This window comes from Furipterus horrens, unplaced genomic scaffold, assembly GCF_987537825.1.
Source record: "Furipterus horrens unplaced genomic scaffold, mFurHor1.1.pri manual_scaffold_17, whole genome shotgun sequence".
NCBI classification, from domain to species: Eukaryota; Metazoa; Chordata; class Mammalia; order Chiroptera; family Furipteridae; genus Furipterus; species Furipterus horrens.
Window position 1 is genome coordinate 98,821,580 of NW_028327187.1, and position 20,111 is coordinate 98,841,690.

Sequence of the window (20,111 nt, forward strand, 5' to 3'; positions counted from 1 at the left end):
ATTGAATTCTTGACCCATCTATGTGTTGCATGAAGGTTTGTCTTTCTGTTTCCCCTAGTCTTGATCTTTTCTCCCACTTTTCTATGTCTTCTATTTTCCTATATTGCCTACTTTGGGATAGTTTTCCGAGTCTTTATCTCCTCCGTAGCTTATCCAATTGATTGTTGTACAATTTCCCATGACTGCTTCATAGCTTATTCTTTTTCTTCATTTGTCACATTTTATTTTCCATTTATTGTGTTTTCACACAGTTTTGACAAGTTTTGAGAGTATGCTTCTTAAATTTCTGCAATGTTTTCATATATAATACACTGGGCTCCGTCTCTCCTATTATTCCCTGTATAAAAATGCTGCAGTTCTTGCTTGTCTGTAATTTTTCCCTTCCCTCAATTTGACCAGACTTGAAAGACTTAGATGTATGTGTCATTTTCTATAATTTAGGAACGTTTCTCAGTTTAAAAAGCATACAAGAAGTTGAGAATAATGCAGTAACTCTGAAACAAAGCACTGTTGCTCACTGGCCCCTCCATGTATCTCTCGCCTACCTTTTCTTTAACAGTGTATCCCTTTTGTACACATTTTGTCCCCTGACCCCCAGAGAGTCTGACTCACTTATGGGGGGATTTCGGGTTTTTATATTTTGAAAAATCTCCCTAGGGGAGTCTGCTATGCAGTACTTAATAAGAATGATGCTTTATATTGGAATCAAAACACAATAAGCTTTCAAACTCTGATGAGTAATCCGATAGATTTAATTATGATTTTCTTTCTGTCCAAAACTAAGACTAGATGTTAATTGCCAGGGCAATAGATAAGGATGCTTATGACAACAGAACATTAATATAATATCAAAGCTTGGACTGGTAGCGATTAATTTAGTACTTAAAATATGTAAAAGCTATAGAATGAAAATTAATTCTTTTGTCACTAAGTGAATACAGTCAATTGAGATTTTACATTTAATTTTGTGAATCAAATTTTATCTTCTTCAGGCTCAGAGGCTAACTATAAAACAGCATGTACAAATTTTGGCTTCCTGTTTTGATCCATTACTTTTCTGTCTTTTGCTTTGTTACTGAAAACAAAGTAGATCATACAATGTAAATATGTCCGATTGCAAAATCTTCTCAAATGCAATAGACTATTTAATGAGCTCTTCTTTACATATTCAAGTCTGAGATGTACTTCTATAGCACACACCTAATAGGTGCTCCATTCATTTAAAATAAGTATTACTAATCATTGTGGGTGTTGGGCACCATTGTGGGTGCAAATTAGAGTCATCGCCTTTTTCCTCTGTGTTTTAGGCAAAGACTGCCCCCTTTCAGTAGTCATTCATGAGTGCACAATTCAGCTAGTTCCCAAAGCCTGTTGATGCTGCCTTAACCATCTACGCCACCTCGAGCCTTTCCTTTCTGGTGCACTGTCAAAACTCGAGCTGTGGTCCCAATACCCATCCCTCAGACTCCTGTTCCAGCTGTTTTGCCTGTGTCCCTGCCTTAACAGTCGCCTACTCTCTGCCTCAGAAGTATCCAGAAACACAGGTTTAGTTCGCACATTCCTTTGCTTAAAACTTACGGCATTTTCTGTTGCCTTCCGATGAATTGCAAACTCTATAATAAAAAGCAAAGTCATCTCTGCCCAGGCCCAATATACACCCAGCACCACATCTTTTCCTAAACTGTCAGTCTCATATAGTGACATAGGGCCCCAGTGTACACATATGTTCCTGGTCATGTCATGGGCATTGCACAGCAGAGGTCTTGCCTTCTGCCATCCTCAGCACACTGACCTCCCAGGTGCCTAAGGCCTATCTATTCTTCAAATTCCAGATTTCCTCCAGAGATCTTTTCTGTCATCCTTCCACTGAGATCATCCCTCTTCCAATCTGTCCTATAGTGATCACCTTGCTTTCTGTATCCTACAGTATACAGAAGGTTTAACACAGTCACCTCTGCAACTGGGTCTAACCTCAACTAGATGACTCACTGCCTGAAACCTAGAAAATTGTACTTACTTCTTTGAATCTCTAGGATGCCCAATGATACATGTTAATACTAATGAAATTCTGGTGATAATGAGACTGACCGTCTCCATTCCTCCCTCCTCCTCTTCTTTCCCTCGTCCTTTATTTATAGATTCATGCATTCACTCAACAGATACTTTTCGAGACCCCTTATGTACCAGATTTTGTGCTAAGCATTAGGGACACGGTCATGAATAAGCTACAATCTCTGACCTCAAGGAATTTATGGTATAATAGAAATATAGACACAATTTGTTATAAAGGAATATATACCTATTACTAAAAAATGATGCCGTATAACAATGATCTGAACAAGTTGTCCAGAGATGTAAGTAATGGAGTAAAGTCAGCTAGTTACCAGGAAATATCACATGTTTACTAAAGCAAACCTCATGAACATTGAAGAGAATATGATCAGGAGAAAAGCTTATGAATAATTCAATAGCCGTGTGTAGTTTTATATTCATTGTGAGATACTGTGTCCCTGGGATTGTGACCTTGTTATAAGTTTCTGCTGATTTATTGAGTCTTTTAACTGCTAATGTTATACTACCAAAAGTTTTAATAAAATATTACACAACAGCTGTAAAAAAAAATATCAAGTAGTTTATGTGGAAGGCAAGTCTAAGGGAGATTTGACCCAGTTTCAGAAGACAGGCATTTATTCATTTATTTGGCAAGCGTGTTCTGGAGTTCCCTGGGTGCTTTGGGATTGGCTCAAGGGACATGGGCCATATGAGGGTATTAGATGATTAGAAACACATCTATCAGAAAAACATTCTGGACTTCCGGCCAAGATGGAGGCTTAGACTGACAGGCTCGGTCTCCCTCTACAACTAGAAAGGAATACAACTACCTCAAAATAAAAGATAACTAGAAATTCCAGAAAATAAAACTACATGGAAGCCCAACGTATGAAGTATAACCCAGTGGCGCTCGTCTGGCAGGTAAGAAGAGCAAAAGTGGGCAGTACTGTTTGTGGTAGCACCAGGGACAGCAGCAGGGAGAGCAATCCCAGCTGCAGTCAAGCCCCTGCAGCTCTGGACACCAACGCTGGGGAAGGCAGCCCCCTCATTGCCTCAGACGGTGAGGCCCAGAGGACGGGAGGATGGATCCCGGTCTCCCAGCAGAGAATAATGGCAGGAATCCATCTTGGACCCCTGCCCCCACACAAAGCGCCACAGCGCCAGAAAAAGGTTGTGGATTGCCACCGGTCGCCGGGTTGTTATGAGTATACAGGCTCTGCCCTCTATAGCCTGCCCAGAAAGCAAAGCAAAACACAAATCTGTCAAAATGAGGCAGACAACTATAGAAATCCCGGTGACGCAGCTCACCAGGCAGCAGATGAAGAATCTGACAGATGAACAAATAGGAAACCTATCAGAGGCTCAATTCAGAGCTATAGTCATTAGGTGGCTTACAGAATTAACAAAAGATTTGGAACAAGACAAGAAAGGATTGAAAGCCACTCATACTGAAGAGAATGAAAACACATACAAGACAAGTGGTGAGGAAATAAAATCCAGAGACCAAACCAACAAACCGGAACATAGAGAAGGAACAGTCAACCAGTGCGGAAAGAGGAAACAGAAAGCAAGGAAAGTTAGGAGAGGATCAGAAACCTCTGGGACAGCTATAAGAGATCGAACATACGGATTATAGGATTGCCAGAGGGTGAAGAAGAAGAACTAGAAATTGAAAAATTAAGTGAAATTATAATAAAGCAGAACTTCCCAAACTTGGGGAAGGAAATAGACTTACAGGTCCAGAAAGCACAGAGAGTTCCAGAAAAACTGGACCCAGGGAGAACCACTCCAAGACACATTATAATCAAATTGTCAAAAATTAAAGATAAAGAGAGAATCTTAAAAGCAGCAAGAGAGAAGAAAATAATCATGTACAAAGGGGTCCCAATTAGACTACCAGCTGACTTCTGAGAAGGGACTGGGAAGAAATATTTAAAGTAATGAAAATCCAAAATCTACAGCCATGAATACTCTATCCAGCGAAATTGTCATTCAGAATAGGAGGGCAGAGAAAGTGCTTCCAGGACAAAACAAAACTGAAAGAGTTCATTAGATCAAAACCACTATTATATGAGATGTTAAAGGGACTGGTTTAGGAAAAGGAGGATCAAAACTATGAACATTGTAAATGAAAACTGCATCACAAGAACCAACAACTGAAGTTAGGGAATTGAAACAAAGGCAAACGAGAAATTGAACGAGAAATTGAAATAGGCAACGAGAGTGGAAAAAGAATTATAGGTATAGGGAACATATTGGCGGGAAGTCAGCAGGGAGAGGTAAGGGGGTAAGGGAGGGAGATGGTACAGGAATTAAGAAGCATAGTAGGAGGGAATGGAGTAGACAGGAAGAGGTTGAGAAGAACTATAAGCACAACCAATGGACATGGACTAAAAGGGGGGACAACTGGAGGGAGGGGGGCCACCAGGTGGAGGGGACCAGAGGGAAGGGAAATTGGGACAACTGTAACTGTATAATCAATAAAACATACTTAAAAATAAATAAATAAAATTCCCACAGGAAAAAAAAAAGTGTTCCGCATACCGACTTTTTGTCATTAGTACATAAGGATTTGTGAGTCCTTTAGATTTAACTATGGTAGGTATCACAAGTTCTCATATTATTTCATTTTCTAAACTTCACATTTCATAATGGGTTATTTTAACTGCCTTACCAATTCTAGATTAACTTTCAAAAAAGGTAGCGTGTGATTTTTATTTAATGGTAAAAAAGCATTTCTGTTCCTATGCATATTTGGTTGTAATAGTCCCTCTTTTTTGGTGATAGTCTCTTAAATGGAACTATTTTTTCTGACATTCTACTTTTAAAATTTCGTTCAGAATAAAAAGTAGAAGATATTTAAGTTTGACACCATCAGTGACTCATAAAAATGTTCTGGTGGCTATAGATTATTTTTAAATTTTTTGTTCTACTTTAGGAACTTCTTGATAGACTGCCTCTGAAAGCAATTATTTCTTGGTTTTAGAATACAAAATGCATAGATAGTAACAGAATTTGAAATAAATTTCCTTCTGATACAGTAATGATTTTGTGTTTAAGTATTTCTAGAGGGTTTTTTCTTCTTTCTTAATACATTGGCTAACCTATGTATTTTCTTCTTTACTTCTTATATTGACAGTCACGAAGAAATCCAAATACTTTTTTTCACGTTTAAATTTTACAACACTTCATAGACTATTAAACGCGGAACATCCTTGTGGGGACAAGAAATCGAATTTGCTCTTGAGAAGGTTTTCAACTAATTGATTTGTAGGACATTATTACATCCTCTAGCTGACAAGCTTTACAAATATAAAAACTGCAGCTGAATTGAGAGGGTGCTTTTTTTTACTAACACATAAAAGGTGTCTTTATTTCTTGTATCCTTTGGATATAGATATGTCAGTTTCATAGAGAAACTTTCACATGGAGCTTTTTTTATTTTTCTCTCTCCCAGCAGAACTGCATGTGGTAGCACATTGTTTAACCTTTTCTCAAATAAAAGGACATGGGGCTTCATTTTTGTTTTGCCTTTTTGATATCTTACAGGAACTCCAGGATGGCATCGGGCAGCGGCAAATTGTTGTCAGAGTATTAAATGCAACTGGGGAAGAGATCATTCAACAGTCCTCAAAAACAGATGCCTGTATTCTCCAAGAAAAATTGGGCAGCCTGAATCTGCGGTGGCAGGAGGTCTGCAAACAGCTGGCAGAAAGAAAAAAGAGGTAGGGTGACAAATAAAATATGAATTTTAAAATCTAGCAGAGCTATGTAAGCAGTCCTTTAAAAAAGGTTTTGTGAAATATAACCAGCATGAAAGGCACTAATCTTAAGGAGCCCATCAGCAGTAAATCAATAGCAATAATGCATTTTTTTTCTTTTTCTCATATTTTGAACTAGGTAATTATTGCCAGTAAAGTACAAAGTGCTTTTCTGCTACTTTAAACTTTCAAGTTTGTTTTTAAAATCACATGATTGTTTAAATAGGAATGTCTTCAGTATATTCCAACTTGAACAGCTGAGAGCCAATGGATTTTTAACCCTTTGAGTGCCAACATCGCTGTGAGCGACACTGACAATTTTTCCCAAAAGTTCCAGCGTCGCTCCCAGCAACTATTTTCAATGGCTACAAATGTAAATAACAATGGAATAATTTGTATTTTATGATTTGTTCTCTTTTTTTGTACCTCAGGTTATATATTGATATAACTGTTTCTCATGTTGATCCGGATTTCGAATTACGAATGGCACTCAAAGGGTTAAAGAAGGTGAGAAAAGGAAATTATAAAGGACTATTTCATAGGAAAGACTGCTCTTTGGCTAGATGTTTAAACAGCTACAAATGTGGCTGAGATGCTAAAAACATGATAGCAATATTTACCATTTAGTTATTTGGTAGTACATTCTTGAAGAGGGGCTTTGGCCAAAGATGTTCACATCTAAATGGGAAAACAAAATCTCAGAAAACTTATTATTGACTCAGTCATCATTTAACTTCCCCTTGGAATGCATCAGAAGCACCGAAAGCCAAATGCATGCTGCTGCAGTGGGAAGGCGTAGATATTTTTATTAATGGGATTTTGTATTATGCTTCCAGTTGTTAGTGCTAATGTTTCCTGTTTCATAAGGGAGGACTTGGCTTTTATTTACCAATCAGACTATTGTTGTGAACAATGAAAACATAGTTCTATTGCCAAGCTCTTGCTTCCTACCTTTCATCCACTTAATAGGTGAATGTTTAATAATCAGAAAGCTAAAACAACTCATTGATAAACGTCTTTGGAGAGGACGTATTAGAAAGATTTTGCAATTGTGCCCATTGTCTTTGCCTACCTCCTCTTCCTGCCTTTGCTCCTGTTACAATATTCAGAAAGTAGATAGAATTTATATTCCTGTACAGTAGATGCATTAGTGGAGGCATGTGCGCACGCGTGCACACATCTTGCTAGAGTTAAAAAATAATAACACTATCTAATAACATTTTATTTTGAATCTTCATGTAGAAAATACTGTCATTTATATATTGATAACATGAAGACCCATATTTCTAGTTAAACTGCTTCCTTGAGAAAGTTACTTTTTTCCTAAGTTGAAATCCTTCTATTAAACACACAACTAACCCATTATTTAAGTAACTGATATGGTGACACTATGAACAGATTTAAACCTGTATAATGTCATTTCTGAACTAGACTCAGTAGAGTCTAAAACAAGATAAGGAATGAAAATATTAAGAAAAATTGAATAACATGCTATAAAAATAAATATCTTAAATTCATAAAGTACATACAGTTGATTAAAGGGTTATTTCTTCTTTACTATATATATTGTTTCTTACTTTTAAATATCTTACTCATAGTGTTTGAGTACATGCGGACTTGTCCCACTGGCTGGCTCCATGGTGTTATTGCAGGTCAAAGTGTCAGCTAGCCATCGCTGGTGACAATGTCCCCTTGCAGCCACACAGAGCACCTTATGGAAATGAGGCAGAGAGTGAGGAAAAAGTTTTGGGTGACCAGGTTACCTGCTGATGAATGACAAGGACACTGTGGAGTGCAGGATTGCATCCTGGCAAAATGTGTGTGTCCTCTCTTTGAGCACAGAGGCGGTGGCCGAGGGAGGTTTTCAGGCTGGAATACCCTCTTTGGGGAAAGGCTAAGGGAGTAAACCCCGACAGAAAATCCGGAGCCGGAGTCCCTAAGGCGGTTTGACGTTGTAGTCAACACCGGCAACTCCTGCGGCGCACCTGAAGCCAAGCTGTATTGACTCCGTCTTTCCCTTGGACCCTTCAGCTGCGAAGAGAGGGGGGGGTCTGCTGCATGGGCAACAGCAGACCCTCCATATCACCCTGCCCAGGTTCTGTATCTTCAGCTCCACTGGAGAGGACACTCCAGCGTCATCGCAAGATGTCGATTCAACACGGGAGGAGACAGATACTGTGTCACTCCCGAGTCGGACTGCACAACCATTCTTGGCGGTGCAGATAGACTCTTAAGAAGCTACACCATCGTCTCTCGAGACGGACGGCTGCCGACGACGACGACGACGACGAGTGTTTGAGTAGATTATATTGATATTTTTTCTGATAACTTTTTCACCTGAACTTTTAAAATCTCGTTATTTCTTATTAACTTCTAAACGCAAATTAGAGTTTATACATGAAGATAGAGCAATATGCTTGTTTCACCAAATAAGCTTTAAATTTTTAGAGCCTTCTAAGTTTATAAGAAAGTTTGATATGCTGACTCTGTTGTGAAATATTACAGAAGTTGTAGGTTAATTACAGCTAGGGATTTGGCTGTAATTGGTTAGAACAATCTCTCCCATTTAAACATGATGACCTACATTAAATATTGCACTTTTGTGCTTTAAAAAGTCAAGATCAGCTTCCTTGAGTTTTTTTAACTCAGCTCTTAGAGTTGTCAGTTTCATGCTATGTTTTAAAAATAAATGTTAGCATATTTTAATTTCCACTGAGATCAGTTTTGTGGTATACTTCCTCAGGATTTTTATATCATTTGAATTTTATGAAATGTAAAAAAAGCAGTAAAATATAAGTGTCATTTCTACCAATACACTCACAGCTGTTTTCAAGCATCCAATAGCAAATAAAAAATAGTAAAATAATATTTTATAAAGAATATGTTAACCTAACAATTGTAGGAGGGCTATAATCATGAAACTGTTATTAATCAATGGCATGCTTTCAGTACAACCCAAGCAGAAGTTTGAAGGAAATAGAAGCTATTTGTTACACAGGTGAACAATAAGATGGTTATTCAAGTTTTCAACGGTTTTCTTAGTTTGCAGTGGGCTTTAAATACAGCTATTGGAAACATTTAATGGTTCTTAGTTCGCATACATGAAAGAACATGTGTAATTTAAGCAAAGAAAAAGCTACAAAAACATGTGTAGTATTATAGCTACATAATTTTAAACCTTTCTCTTTGAAAATGCAAGCTATCAGAAATATGAGAAGGAGGGAGTCAGAAAAATTCAAATAGCAATGGACATCCATTAACGTTAGGCTATATTGGAAGTAAATGAAGTATAAAATATAGTCAATTAGCGGTGCAATTTAAGATAGAAAATGCACTGTTGCCTCAATTATGTAGCAGAGGGACTGGATAACATCTATAGGTTTAAGCATGATAGCAGTAAGTTTAATGATGGTTTAGCCCCCCAAATGGTCTTTGTAAATTAAATAGATGCAAATGAAAACCTATCAGCCATAAAGGAGAGTCACAGGTTAAAACAAAACAAGCCTGTGTATGAAGATTTTTAAGCCTGGGTCCCTTGATAGGATTCAAGGAGTACTTTGAGCTTTAATGGGGGTGGGGGGGAAATTACCTCTGGTTTCACTAACCTCTAACTGAAATTGAGCATCCCCTTCCATCGTGAATATGGCAAGGAACCAGAATAATACTAGCCGTACTTATGAAGTCACACGTGTTTTCATATCTCATTAGAATTGGTACAGTCGTCTCAAAATATTGTTCATGCTTATCACTACTTCCAAACTGCAGTAGTTATTAGATCTGCCCCACGGTCTTATTAATGTGTTAATAATAAACAATCACTTGTACTACTGTATCACACACTTGTTTTTCTAATAGTTTTTTAATTATATTTCAATAAAACTGGCTTCCTTTAGAGTCCTAGGTATTTTGTATTATGGACTTACAAACATTATTCTGAGAAGGAATCTCAGGCTTCCCCAGACTGTCAATGAGGTCCATGGTATAAAAGTGATCTTACCTATTTCTAGCCAGCAAGATGTTGGGCACTGGAATCCCTACAATGAATAATCTCTGGATCATAACCCATGATCAATAAAAAGGGATCTCGAGACACTGCCTCTCCTTTAGACATTTTTCCTTTAGACAAATGTGATATTGCTTTCCCCATTTCACAGATAAAGACAATTATTGTACTAACATGGATTGAGGGATAACAGTTTTAATTTAAATGTTTCCTGATCAAAAATATTGCTTGACATTTTTCCCAGCTGTTTTTAGTGAAAATGTTCAAGCATATAGGAAAAAAGTAGCACAATGAATATCCATATACTCTCCTGCCCTTTCCTAATTTCTAGATTCAACAATTAAGGTTTAACACTTAACCATATATGCTTTTTCTTTCTTCCTCTCCCTAACTCTGTTATATCTGCTTTTTATCTAATCTAAGAAACAGCGTGCGCATGCACGCGCGCACACACACACACTTTCTGTTGTTTTAACATTTGCAAGTAAGTTATAACCATTCTTATATTTCACCCTATAGACTTCAGCATTCATCATCTTACAATATGTCATGCCACAGATAACCATTCTTCTTTCTCATACTCAAGCAAATTAAAAATAATACCATAGTATTACTTCACATCCTGCCCACATCTAAATTTCCCCATTCGTATCCCATGCATGGTATTTGGTTTTGCAGGGGAGAAAAAAAAAAAAAAAACTTTTTCCTCTATACCCTCTTAAGGTTTAATTTCAGAGCCTGCAAGTTAAACTGACAAAAAACACCTTAATAAGAGAACAGGCATACAAATTTTAATTGATGTTTCTGTGGCATGAGGAACTTCATGGAAGAGAAGTAAAACCCCCAAAGAATTGGTAGGCCTAAGAGGCATATACCATTTTGACAAAGAGCCATAAATTGCAGAGATGGGACAAGACAAAGGAAAACAGGTTTGTGCTTTTAGGGGTGATATTTTGTAAGAAGGTAAATGAAGTATATGAGAGAAAATTAATGGAAGCTAAGGGATATTTCATTAAGGGTTTTTTTTTTTTAATTTGTACTTTTTGTATGGTTTCTTTATGTAGATTCAAGGCGATGCTGTCTACAGTGATAAAAGTCATCTCCTACTCCTGCTACGGCAAAGGGGAGAGGGGATTACCTTTAAAAAGGGAAATTTATGTCCTACCTTTAGGCAGAAACGAAGTAAGAGAGCTTTTCCTATGTCTGCTATTTATCAGGTGACTTCAGCTCAAAACAATCCTTATGCCAAAGTGGCATATTTTAAGGTGACATTTTCTGATCCCCTTCAGCTATTATGTTTCCTCAGTCTCTTTTATTCTAAAACAGCTCTCCAACCTTCTGTTTTTCACTGATACTAACATTTGAAAGAGCCCAGTACAATACCATCAAAAAAAAAAAAAATATCTCACCTTTCTGGAGTTATCTTATATTTTTCCTTCTTGATAGAATTTAACTTGTTTTCTACACTCTGTGTTTCTTGTAAACTGAAAGTTGGGTCTAGATGAGACTTGAAAAATGCAAGTCAGATATGTTTGGCAAGAATACTTCCTATAGGATGTTGTGTACTTAATATCACATCCAGAGATGCATAATATGAGGTACTTCCACTCTAAAGGCTACCAAGTTTGATCACTTAGTTAAGGCGGTGCCTGTCAAATCTTAAATTATAAAGTAACATTTTTGCCTTTGAAATAAGTAAGTCATCTTATGGCTTTAATATCCACTGGCGATCCTTATTTGTCTCAATCATTACATTGGGGGATGCAAAATGGTGATTTTCCTTATTCTGATACAGTCCTACAAGCTGATTTCTTCTTTACACACACTCGCATGCATGAGAGTTTTCTTTTCTTCTCTCTCTGATGTCAGTATGGACTTACATGTTCTTATTTTTCAATATGTTTTAATGAATTACAGTTATTAGTCTTGTTGATGCTCACCTTTACCAAATAGAAACAGCAGGAAGAGCTTGTTCAAGCTTCCTGCTTTAATGTCCCAGGCTCACCTCATATTTTTTTTTTCATCGTTGTTCTATTAGAGTTGTCCCAATTCAGCCCCGTTGCTCTCCTCTCCCCTGCCCCTCCCACCCCTCCTCCCACAGTCAATCCCCACCCTGTTGTCCATGTCCATGGGTCATTCATACATGTTCTTTGACTAGACTCTCCCCTTCTTTCCCCCCTTCTCCCCCTTCCCCCTCCCCTCTGGTCACTGTCAGCCTGCTCCTTGTTTCCATGTCTCTGGTTCTATTTTGCTCATTTGTTTTATTCATTAGTTTCCTGTAGTAGGTGAGATCATATGGTATTTGTCTTTCACCAACTGGCTTATTTCACTTAGCATATCACCTTGTACTTTTCCTGCCCCAGGGTTGGAATCCACCATTTCTCCAAGGGCCTTGGCTTTCTTTTAGTGGAGAACAGTATATAGAAATCAAGATGTGGGCAGTAACCCCTTCTCAAAGGAATACTACCACCTTTCTTGGCAAGTACTGCTAGGGGGGGAAATGTTTTCACATCATATTCATAACAAAGTAAAAATATCTTTCAGAATACACCCAGGTTCACAGTAAGGCTAAGAATATTTAAAAACTCTTATGTGTAAGATTTCAGGTAAAATAAGTAAATTCCCATTCATTTCAATACCTCTACTTATGAATTTTTGAACCAAAGTTTACCTGTATATAATCTATGCTAGTTTGCCAAGCAAATTAATGGTGCAAATAAGCTAATGGGATGCATTCCTAAATGTACTTAAGGGAAGAAATTGTTTTTTAAAGACCTTAGCTCATTGTTTGCATGCAAATAGGTGCTGTTAATTAGAAATGAGCCTTATCTAATTCATTAAAATAGGCCTGTAGGACCTCTTCTTGAAAATCTCCATTAGCAATTCATATTACTCTATGCACTCTTGTAAGACAACTGTTTTCTCTTAAGTCATCTGTAACTGGCTTCTCACTAATTCAGAGCCCCCTAACAAAACCTTTAGTTTCTACAAAAGGAAAAACCAGAACTTTTAATGTAATCCAGAAGTCTCTTCACACTGTGCGCCACCTTTTAAAATGTACCCAGCACAAGTAAACCAATGCTAAAGCCTTCTCACACATTCACACCCTGTCCCCAGGATCTCTCCAGCTCGAACTCCAGTTTGCTTGCTGTGTACTTGAACTTCCCTGGTTTCTCACCACAGGTTTCATTTGACCCTGACTGTCTCTTCATTCAGCCCAGAATTTGCAGACTGAGCGCCCACAAGTTGAATCCATCTTGGAAAGCAGGCAATGTTCTTACTTAGGTACCTTTCTGAAATAGTTGCCAGCGTTTAACAATTGAGAGGCTTTATATATTTTTTAAAATATGCATTTCTGTCTCCTTTCGAAAACTGAGATTTGCTCTAGGCACGCATTCTCGCATTCTCTCAAGGCGCTGTCAGAGAAAACTGAGTACCAGATGTTTCAGACTATTGCTACTCAGAGTGTGGTCTCCAGACCAGCACACAGACATCACCTGGGAGTTGCTAAGAAATGCAGATCTAATAAATCATAGTCGGCAGTGTTACAAGGTTCCCAGGTGATTCATGTGCACCTTCAAGTTTGAGCAGCGCAGGTTTGGGCAAGCAAGCTTTCTCTTCAGTTTGCCACACCTGTTCCACCTCAATCATTTCTGTTGATTGCTTTCCCATAGACATTTGACTTTATACTTCACATAGACCCTTGTGTAAGATTATGGTGGTGGTGGTGACGGCACTTCACATTACTAGGCACGCTTCCAAGTGCTTTATGTAGCTCATATGATCTTCATAACAACTCTATTATCATTTTTATTTTTATAGAAGGGCCATTGGGCCACAGATGGCTGACGTTCTTTGCCCAAGGTCAAATGACTAGCAAGTGTTTGAAACCAGGATGTGAACCTAGATAGTCCGACTCCAGTGTCCTTGGTCTACATCTGATTCTGCATTGCTTATCTTACCTTTGATCTTTAGTATTCTCTGATACACGTCCAGTTTCTGCCCAGCAACCCCTCACTTACCAAGCTCATCTCCTTAGCTGGCTATGCTTAGTAGCCAGGGAATAGGACATAGAATATGTTCTGATCTAGCTTTCCAACCATGTTATCCATCATTTGCACTATGTCAGCTTATGTCTCAAGTATAAAATGACTTGAAGTTTTCGGCCCTTCATCTTTTGCAAAAACTATTTACTTTTTATGGTTGAATTGCCTTTCCCCTTATTTTTTCTCAAAATCCTACCAATCCTCCAAAACCCAACTTAAGCACTATTTTCTCAATGAAGGGTACCTGGTCATCTCAAGCAGAAGCAGATTGTTCTCATAAGTTCTTCTTGCTTGTTTTAAACATTCACATAACATTTTACAGATCTATCATGTATCATATCGACCTATGTTTTATTTTCTCCAGCAAGAGTGAAAGCTTTATGAGGGCTAGGCAATATCTCATTCTCATCTCTATAAACCCACAATACTTAGTAGAAAATCTAATACATTGGAGATGACCAAGAAATATGATCTTAATTTGAATAGGAATTTTTATTCACATTAAATTAAATTGAACACTTAAATCTTTATACTTCACATTGTTACATGGGTCAAAAAGAGATCTACAGAGGCAGGATGATTTTTAAAATGTTTTTATTATATTATCAGATTTCCATAGATACATATTTTTTTTGTCCTGGGAATTGAACTTGATCAATTTTAATCTTAAGACATAGAAAATGTGGGTTAGTAATTCATAGTTTAGGTATTCGCCAGAATTTAATACTCTTGAGACAAATAGCTTCAGTGTCCATAATTATTCACACCCAAAAGAAGCTGTTTGAATCAAACATTTTGTACGTTTGTTTACCTCAGTGTTACTGTATCACTACTAATAAATTATATGTGAATGAAATAGGAACTAACCTTGAAACTGGGTATTTTATCCTCATCCAACTTATAACCACGAGATGTTTTAGACGTTATCCATGTTGCCAAAGAGCTACTTTAGATTGATCAGAGAGGATCATACAGATATTATGTTCCACAGGTGCCTGTGGAAAAGCTGGTCTCTTCCCATCTGTTCTCTGATGACACTTGAAAAGCTTTCAAGGACATTCATAATTCTTCATCAAAAGACTATGAAAAATTAGCTTGATAGTTAATCTTTTTATGTCACATTTTATTCTTTGAAACTTGGCAAGTTGTAGTGAAACTGACTAACTGGAGCCAAACATGCTGCCAGACTGGCTGGTACTGGCCATTTCACCCTCTATAGGTATGCAAGTGAATGTACTTTATTCATGGACTCACATTAACTTTTATGGGGCTGGGGAAGGAGGAGTTAGAGAGTCTTAAGAAGGATGATCTCTGAGACTGGCCTTGAAGGATGGCAGGAGTCAAATAAACATGTATGGACATGCCACCGAGGGAAACTGATGTGAGCAAAATCAATGAAACAGGAAAGAGTTGGATACATTGAAGGACTACATGGAGGTTTAGTATGAGGAAGTTCTCCTAAATCTCCATTTACTTTTAATCATCTAATTATCTTCAGCTCTTTATTCTATATGTAAAACCAGCTGCCCAGTTCCTGTTAGATGCTTTTGTAGCCTTTTTGGAACCATGTACTTTTCCCCCCACCATTTGAGAGTATGGTTTCCAAGAGTCAACTGCGTGTTGTTCCCACACTGTTTATGCAAGTTATTCTTGTTTTTCATAATTCTTTTTATTGAATTAAACATCACATAAACTAATAACAGGAATGCAAAGAGTGTTTTGGTTTCTATGAAAACTAAGCTGAATGTTTTAGAAGACTTAACAAAGATGGTTAGCAAAAAAAAAAATGCTATTCAATTAGATACAGATTGGAGGTAGAGAGTAGAAACTGCCAAAATTGGGAAGAATTTTGCATTTAGAGGCTTTCTGGTATCTTTACAACTTACTCTATTTTAAAGAAACCAAAACTAAAGTCATAGATGAGATATAGGAGTGTTTATTGCAAGGAAGAAGATGCTGAACTTCAGTCAGTGTACCCTTATGTGAGGAAAAGTCTTGTACCTCATACCGAATGAGTGGTTAATTAATGGCTATTTATGTGTTCTAAAGAAAAACTAAAATGTTTAAATATGTATAATTGACTCTATAGAATCCCTTTAATTTAGTCATATTTTGTGGAACACTGCCTATCTACTCATTCTATCAAGTTCAGTAAGAAGATTTCTCAAGGACAAAGGATGGTATGGTGATCAATAGAGCAGTCAAGATGAACCAGGTCATGGCTGGTTTTGTAGCTCAAAAAAACCTTTCTTCTAGAATGGGATAGAAGAAAGTTTGAAGGCTTTTAAAATAGTGTATATTTTGGAAGCTCACAGGCCCCCCCTCTGATAGCTGAGTTGACCCCAGGGCAAAATGAAGAGGGTGACACTGTAGGGTGACTCAGTTGTTTTGTAGTATTTCAGATTTGGGATGATGAATGTCTGAGCAGATTAAAACTTGTATAAATGGGACAGAGTCAAGATAGTCAATAGATGGAAGCAAAATAACTTGGTAATGGATTAAGTTAAGTGGTGGGACGATGAAGGGGGTTTTCTAGGATGACCCTCTTCTCCAGATGTGAGGCTTGGGAAATTGTCTGAATGGAGTACTGTTCACCAGGAGAGGAAATACAAGTGTGAGTACCCAGATGGGAAGAGGAAAGCAAGTTACACATGTAGAGCTCAACTTGGGATATGATAGGTTTGAGGAGCCTGTGGAACATCTAAACCAAGGTGGTCAGAAAACATGCATTTGGTCTGTCCAGAACGTATCCAGCCATGTAGTGTGAAAAACAGAGACATTTATTGAAGAAGATACAATATACAAGATACAAGAAACATTGTACATAGGACAAGGACACCTCAAGCCCCTTCAAAGTAAGCACCTTGGGACCTCACACAGTTATCCTAATTGCCATCAGCTGCCCCATCATATTTTCCTGAATCTCATTGATGGTCTGAAATCTCTTCCCTTTCAAAGGAGATCTGAGTTTGGGGAAAAGCCAGAAGTTGCAGGGCACCAAATTTAGGCCGTAGGGAGTCTCAGTCACCTGGGTGAGTTAATGTTTGGCAAAAGAAAATGCATAAAATGTGATGTATGAGTGGGCATGTTTTCATGATGAAGCTGCCAATCAGCCCATAGCTGAATCATCCAGATAGCTTCCATGGAGGAATGTTCAAGCTTAGTGCAAAATCTGATGCAGATTCATTGCTCTACTCAGTCATTTTGAATGTGACAGCCACACAGTACACATGCTCACTCAACCGCCTCTACCACTCTGTCTGACTGGTACAGTGAAGTCCTCATTGTTCACACATACTTATTCCAGTCCACCCTCCTTGGCTGCTGGGTTACATCAATGTTGTACAAACTCTTCTCCTTATACTAACAATGACTAGAATTCTTAAGTCTGAACATCAGGGAGAAGCAAGGCTGAAGACACTGAGCTACTTTTTTCTTTATCAGTGGAGAGATGGTATCAGTCCCCAGTGAGCTAATTGCTTCTCACTGAAATCCCTTTCTCACATGATTCTTTAACTCATTGGGATCCAAAACAGAGTTCTCAGAGAACATATTGACCAATAATTGCTGCTGTGTAGAAGCAATCCAGGTGTCAGGCAGCCACTGTGGCAGATGAGTACTTGTGGTGACTAATGAACAGAGGTAAGGTATGTGACTTCCTTAGGACCACAGACTGTCACAAATAAGGTTTGCTAAGCAAAACCTTGAGGGTGGATCAGGAGAATGTCAAGGTCAATATACAGGAAAATAAATTCAGTGTTTTCATCCTACTGATTGCAGGTCAGAAACATCACCTCTATATGTTTGGGACACCCTGTTGAAAAAGAAGTCTGTAGGCATATTGAAAGCATGGATATAGCGTTCAGTGACATGCAGATGGTCAAGACACATGTAGCTAGAGAGCTGGGAACAAGCCCAAAACAAAGCATGCTCCAGTAAGACTCCTCAGTTGGGCCCTGGCCGAGTGGCCCAGTTTGTTGGAGCATCATCCCATACACCAAAAAGGTTGTGGGTTCAATTCCTAGTCAGGGCACATACCTAGGTTGCAGGGTAGATCTCCAGTTGGGGCACATATGGTGGAGGGCAACCGATCAATGTTTCCCACATCTATAGTTCTCTCTCTCTCTCTCCCCCTTCCTCTGTCTCTAAAATAAATAAACATATTCTCCAATGAGGTTTTTTTTTTTTTAAGGCTCCTCACCTGGGGTCCTGTAAATGCACTCTTCCTTTAAGATTTCTGTGTCTAAACTCTACCTATTCTTACCTATTTGACTTGACAGTAGCTATATCAGCACCCCAGTGTTTTCTTAAAACAGACCAAATGGCATGTTTCATTCTTTCAGTTTTTCTTGTTGGTGAGGAAACTTGAATCATCTACCTTCAAGACCTTGCCTGTGAGACATGTTTCATATTATAAGCAGTCATTTCCAAAATGTGTTTTATGTTAGAATCACAAACCATCATACTACTGAAAAGGAACATAGCATCCACAGGTCAGGAGACCACCTTTGTATGCGAAGGAAAACACAAAGTCCTGAGATAAAAATGTGTTGATCACTTTATTGATTCCCCGTCTGGTTCTAGTAGAACTAAAGGGTACCTTACATGTGTCTTTTGTGCTAGTCTCATGTTCCCTTTAACAAATCTCTTCTGTTTTACTAATTCCGCATCATCATAGTTTGGCCATTAATATAAATCTAAAATTATAATATTGTGCTTTTTCCCACATAAGTCAATTTGAATTAAAATATTTCTCTCTCTTTTTCTCTACTATGATAAATATGTTTTTTTTAATCTTCACCCCGGGAAGATATATTTATTGACTTCAGAGAGATAGAGAGGGAGGGAGGGAGAGAGAGAGAGATAGGAAGAGAGAGAGAGAGGGAAACATCTATTGGTAGCCTCCTGCATGCACCTCAACCGGGGATGGGACCTGCAACCTAGGTATCTTCCCTGACCGAGGATCAGACTCACAACTTCTGGTGTACAGGTAAACGCTCCAACTAACTTAGCTACCTGGCTAGGGTGACAAATATGTTTTTAAAAATCCTTTCTAAAATAGGAAGCACTATACATGTGTGAGCTGCTAATCTAACAATTTTTTACCTGCTGTTACGATGGTGAACGCAATAATTATCTCTTCATTTGCATGAAAAGACCTTATGTCCTGTTTCACAGGAACCTGGCCCCACTTCATTCCCCACCCCACCCCCGAATGTACACAAGCACAAGTATATCCTCACCGTTTCTCTACCAACTTCCTCCCCCTGACCCAGGAAACATTTTCAGCTCTCGGATTAAGGAAAGAAGTGACAAATAGCCCTTTCATAATGTGCTCCACCGTACTCATTTTTATCTGTAAAGACCAGAATCTAGTTCTGTGTCATATAAGCAGAAATTGACTTTATGAGGGTATAAAGACCCATTTCCCTTCCCAAACAGAAGGCTAGGACAGCAGCTCAAAAATGGACAGAAACCAAAGGAGAGACTCAGATCTGGGAACTATAATCCTCATCAAACCCTGGATCTGGCTCAGGCTGGGGTGGCCCAGTAGGTTGAGCACTGGCCTGCTAAACCAAAAGGGTCGCCAGTTCGATTCCCCATCAGGGTACATGCCTGGGTTGCGGGCCAGGTCCCCAGTTGCGGGGTGCCAGAGGCAACCACACAGTGATGTTTCTTCCCCTCTCTTTCTCCCTCCCTTCCCCTGTCTTCAAAAATAAATAAAATCTAAAACAAAACAAACAAAACAAAAAATAATACCTGGATATGTATGCTTCCATGGAAAGAATTCTAAACAGTCCCTTGCATTTCCCTGTCACTCATTCTAGATTCAAAAACTGAACCTCTGACTTAAGATTCCACATCAGTCGGGAATTGGCTGCCATATAAGTATGCAGCGTATTCAGATTCTGGGCAACCAACTTTGAGAACGCTCTCTTACTTCCCCTTCCTAGTTACTATCTCCATTTAAATTTCCTTCTTCCTAGGCACCAGTATTTAAACTCACATATTCTCTTTTATTTTATCTATTTTTTTGCTCTTGGCCCCCACCTCTGCTCTGATACCATATTTGCCAAGGCCCTCAATGATCTGCTATAGTTAAAGGATATACCTCAGTCCTACTGCAGGCTGCCTGGCATTAACGGACCACTTTCCATGTTAGCACTTTGTCCTACCTTGTGTTCCATGTCATTACTTTCACCTGATTTTATTCCTACCTTTCTGCACAATTCCTGTCTCTTTTTAAAA

The 20,111-nt window shown here is 38.4% G+C and overlaps 1 protein-coding gene across 1 annotated transcript in view; it reads left to right on the forward strand.

Moving 5' to 3' along the window:
• The window catches only part of DMD (dystrophin), a 1,939,482-nt gene that overhangs the window by 1,158,334 nt on the left and 761,037 nt on the right, over nucleotides 1-20,111 (forward strand). The window contains exon 45 of the mRNA XM_090265340.1: nucleotides 5,602-5,777. Coding sequence (XP_090121466.1) covers nucleotides 5,602-5,777 — 176 coding nt within the window. The remainder of the gene's footprint in view (nucleotides 1-5,601; nucleotides 5,778-20,111) is intronic.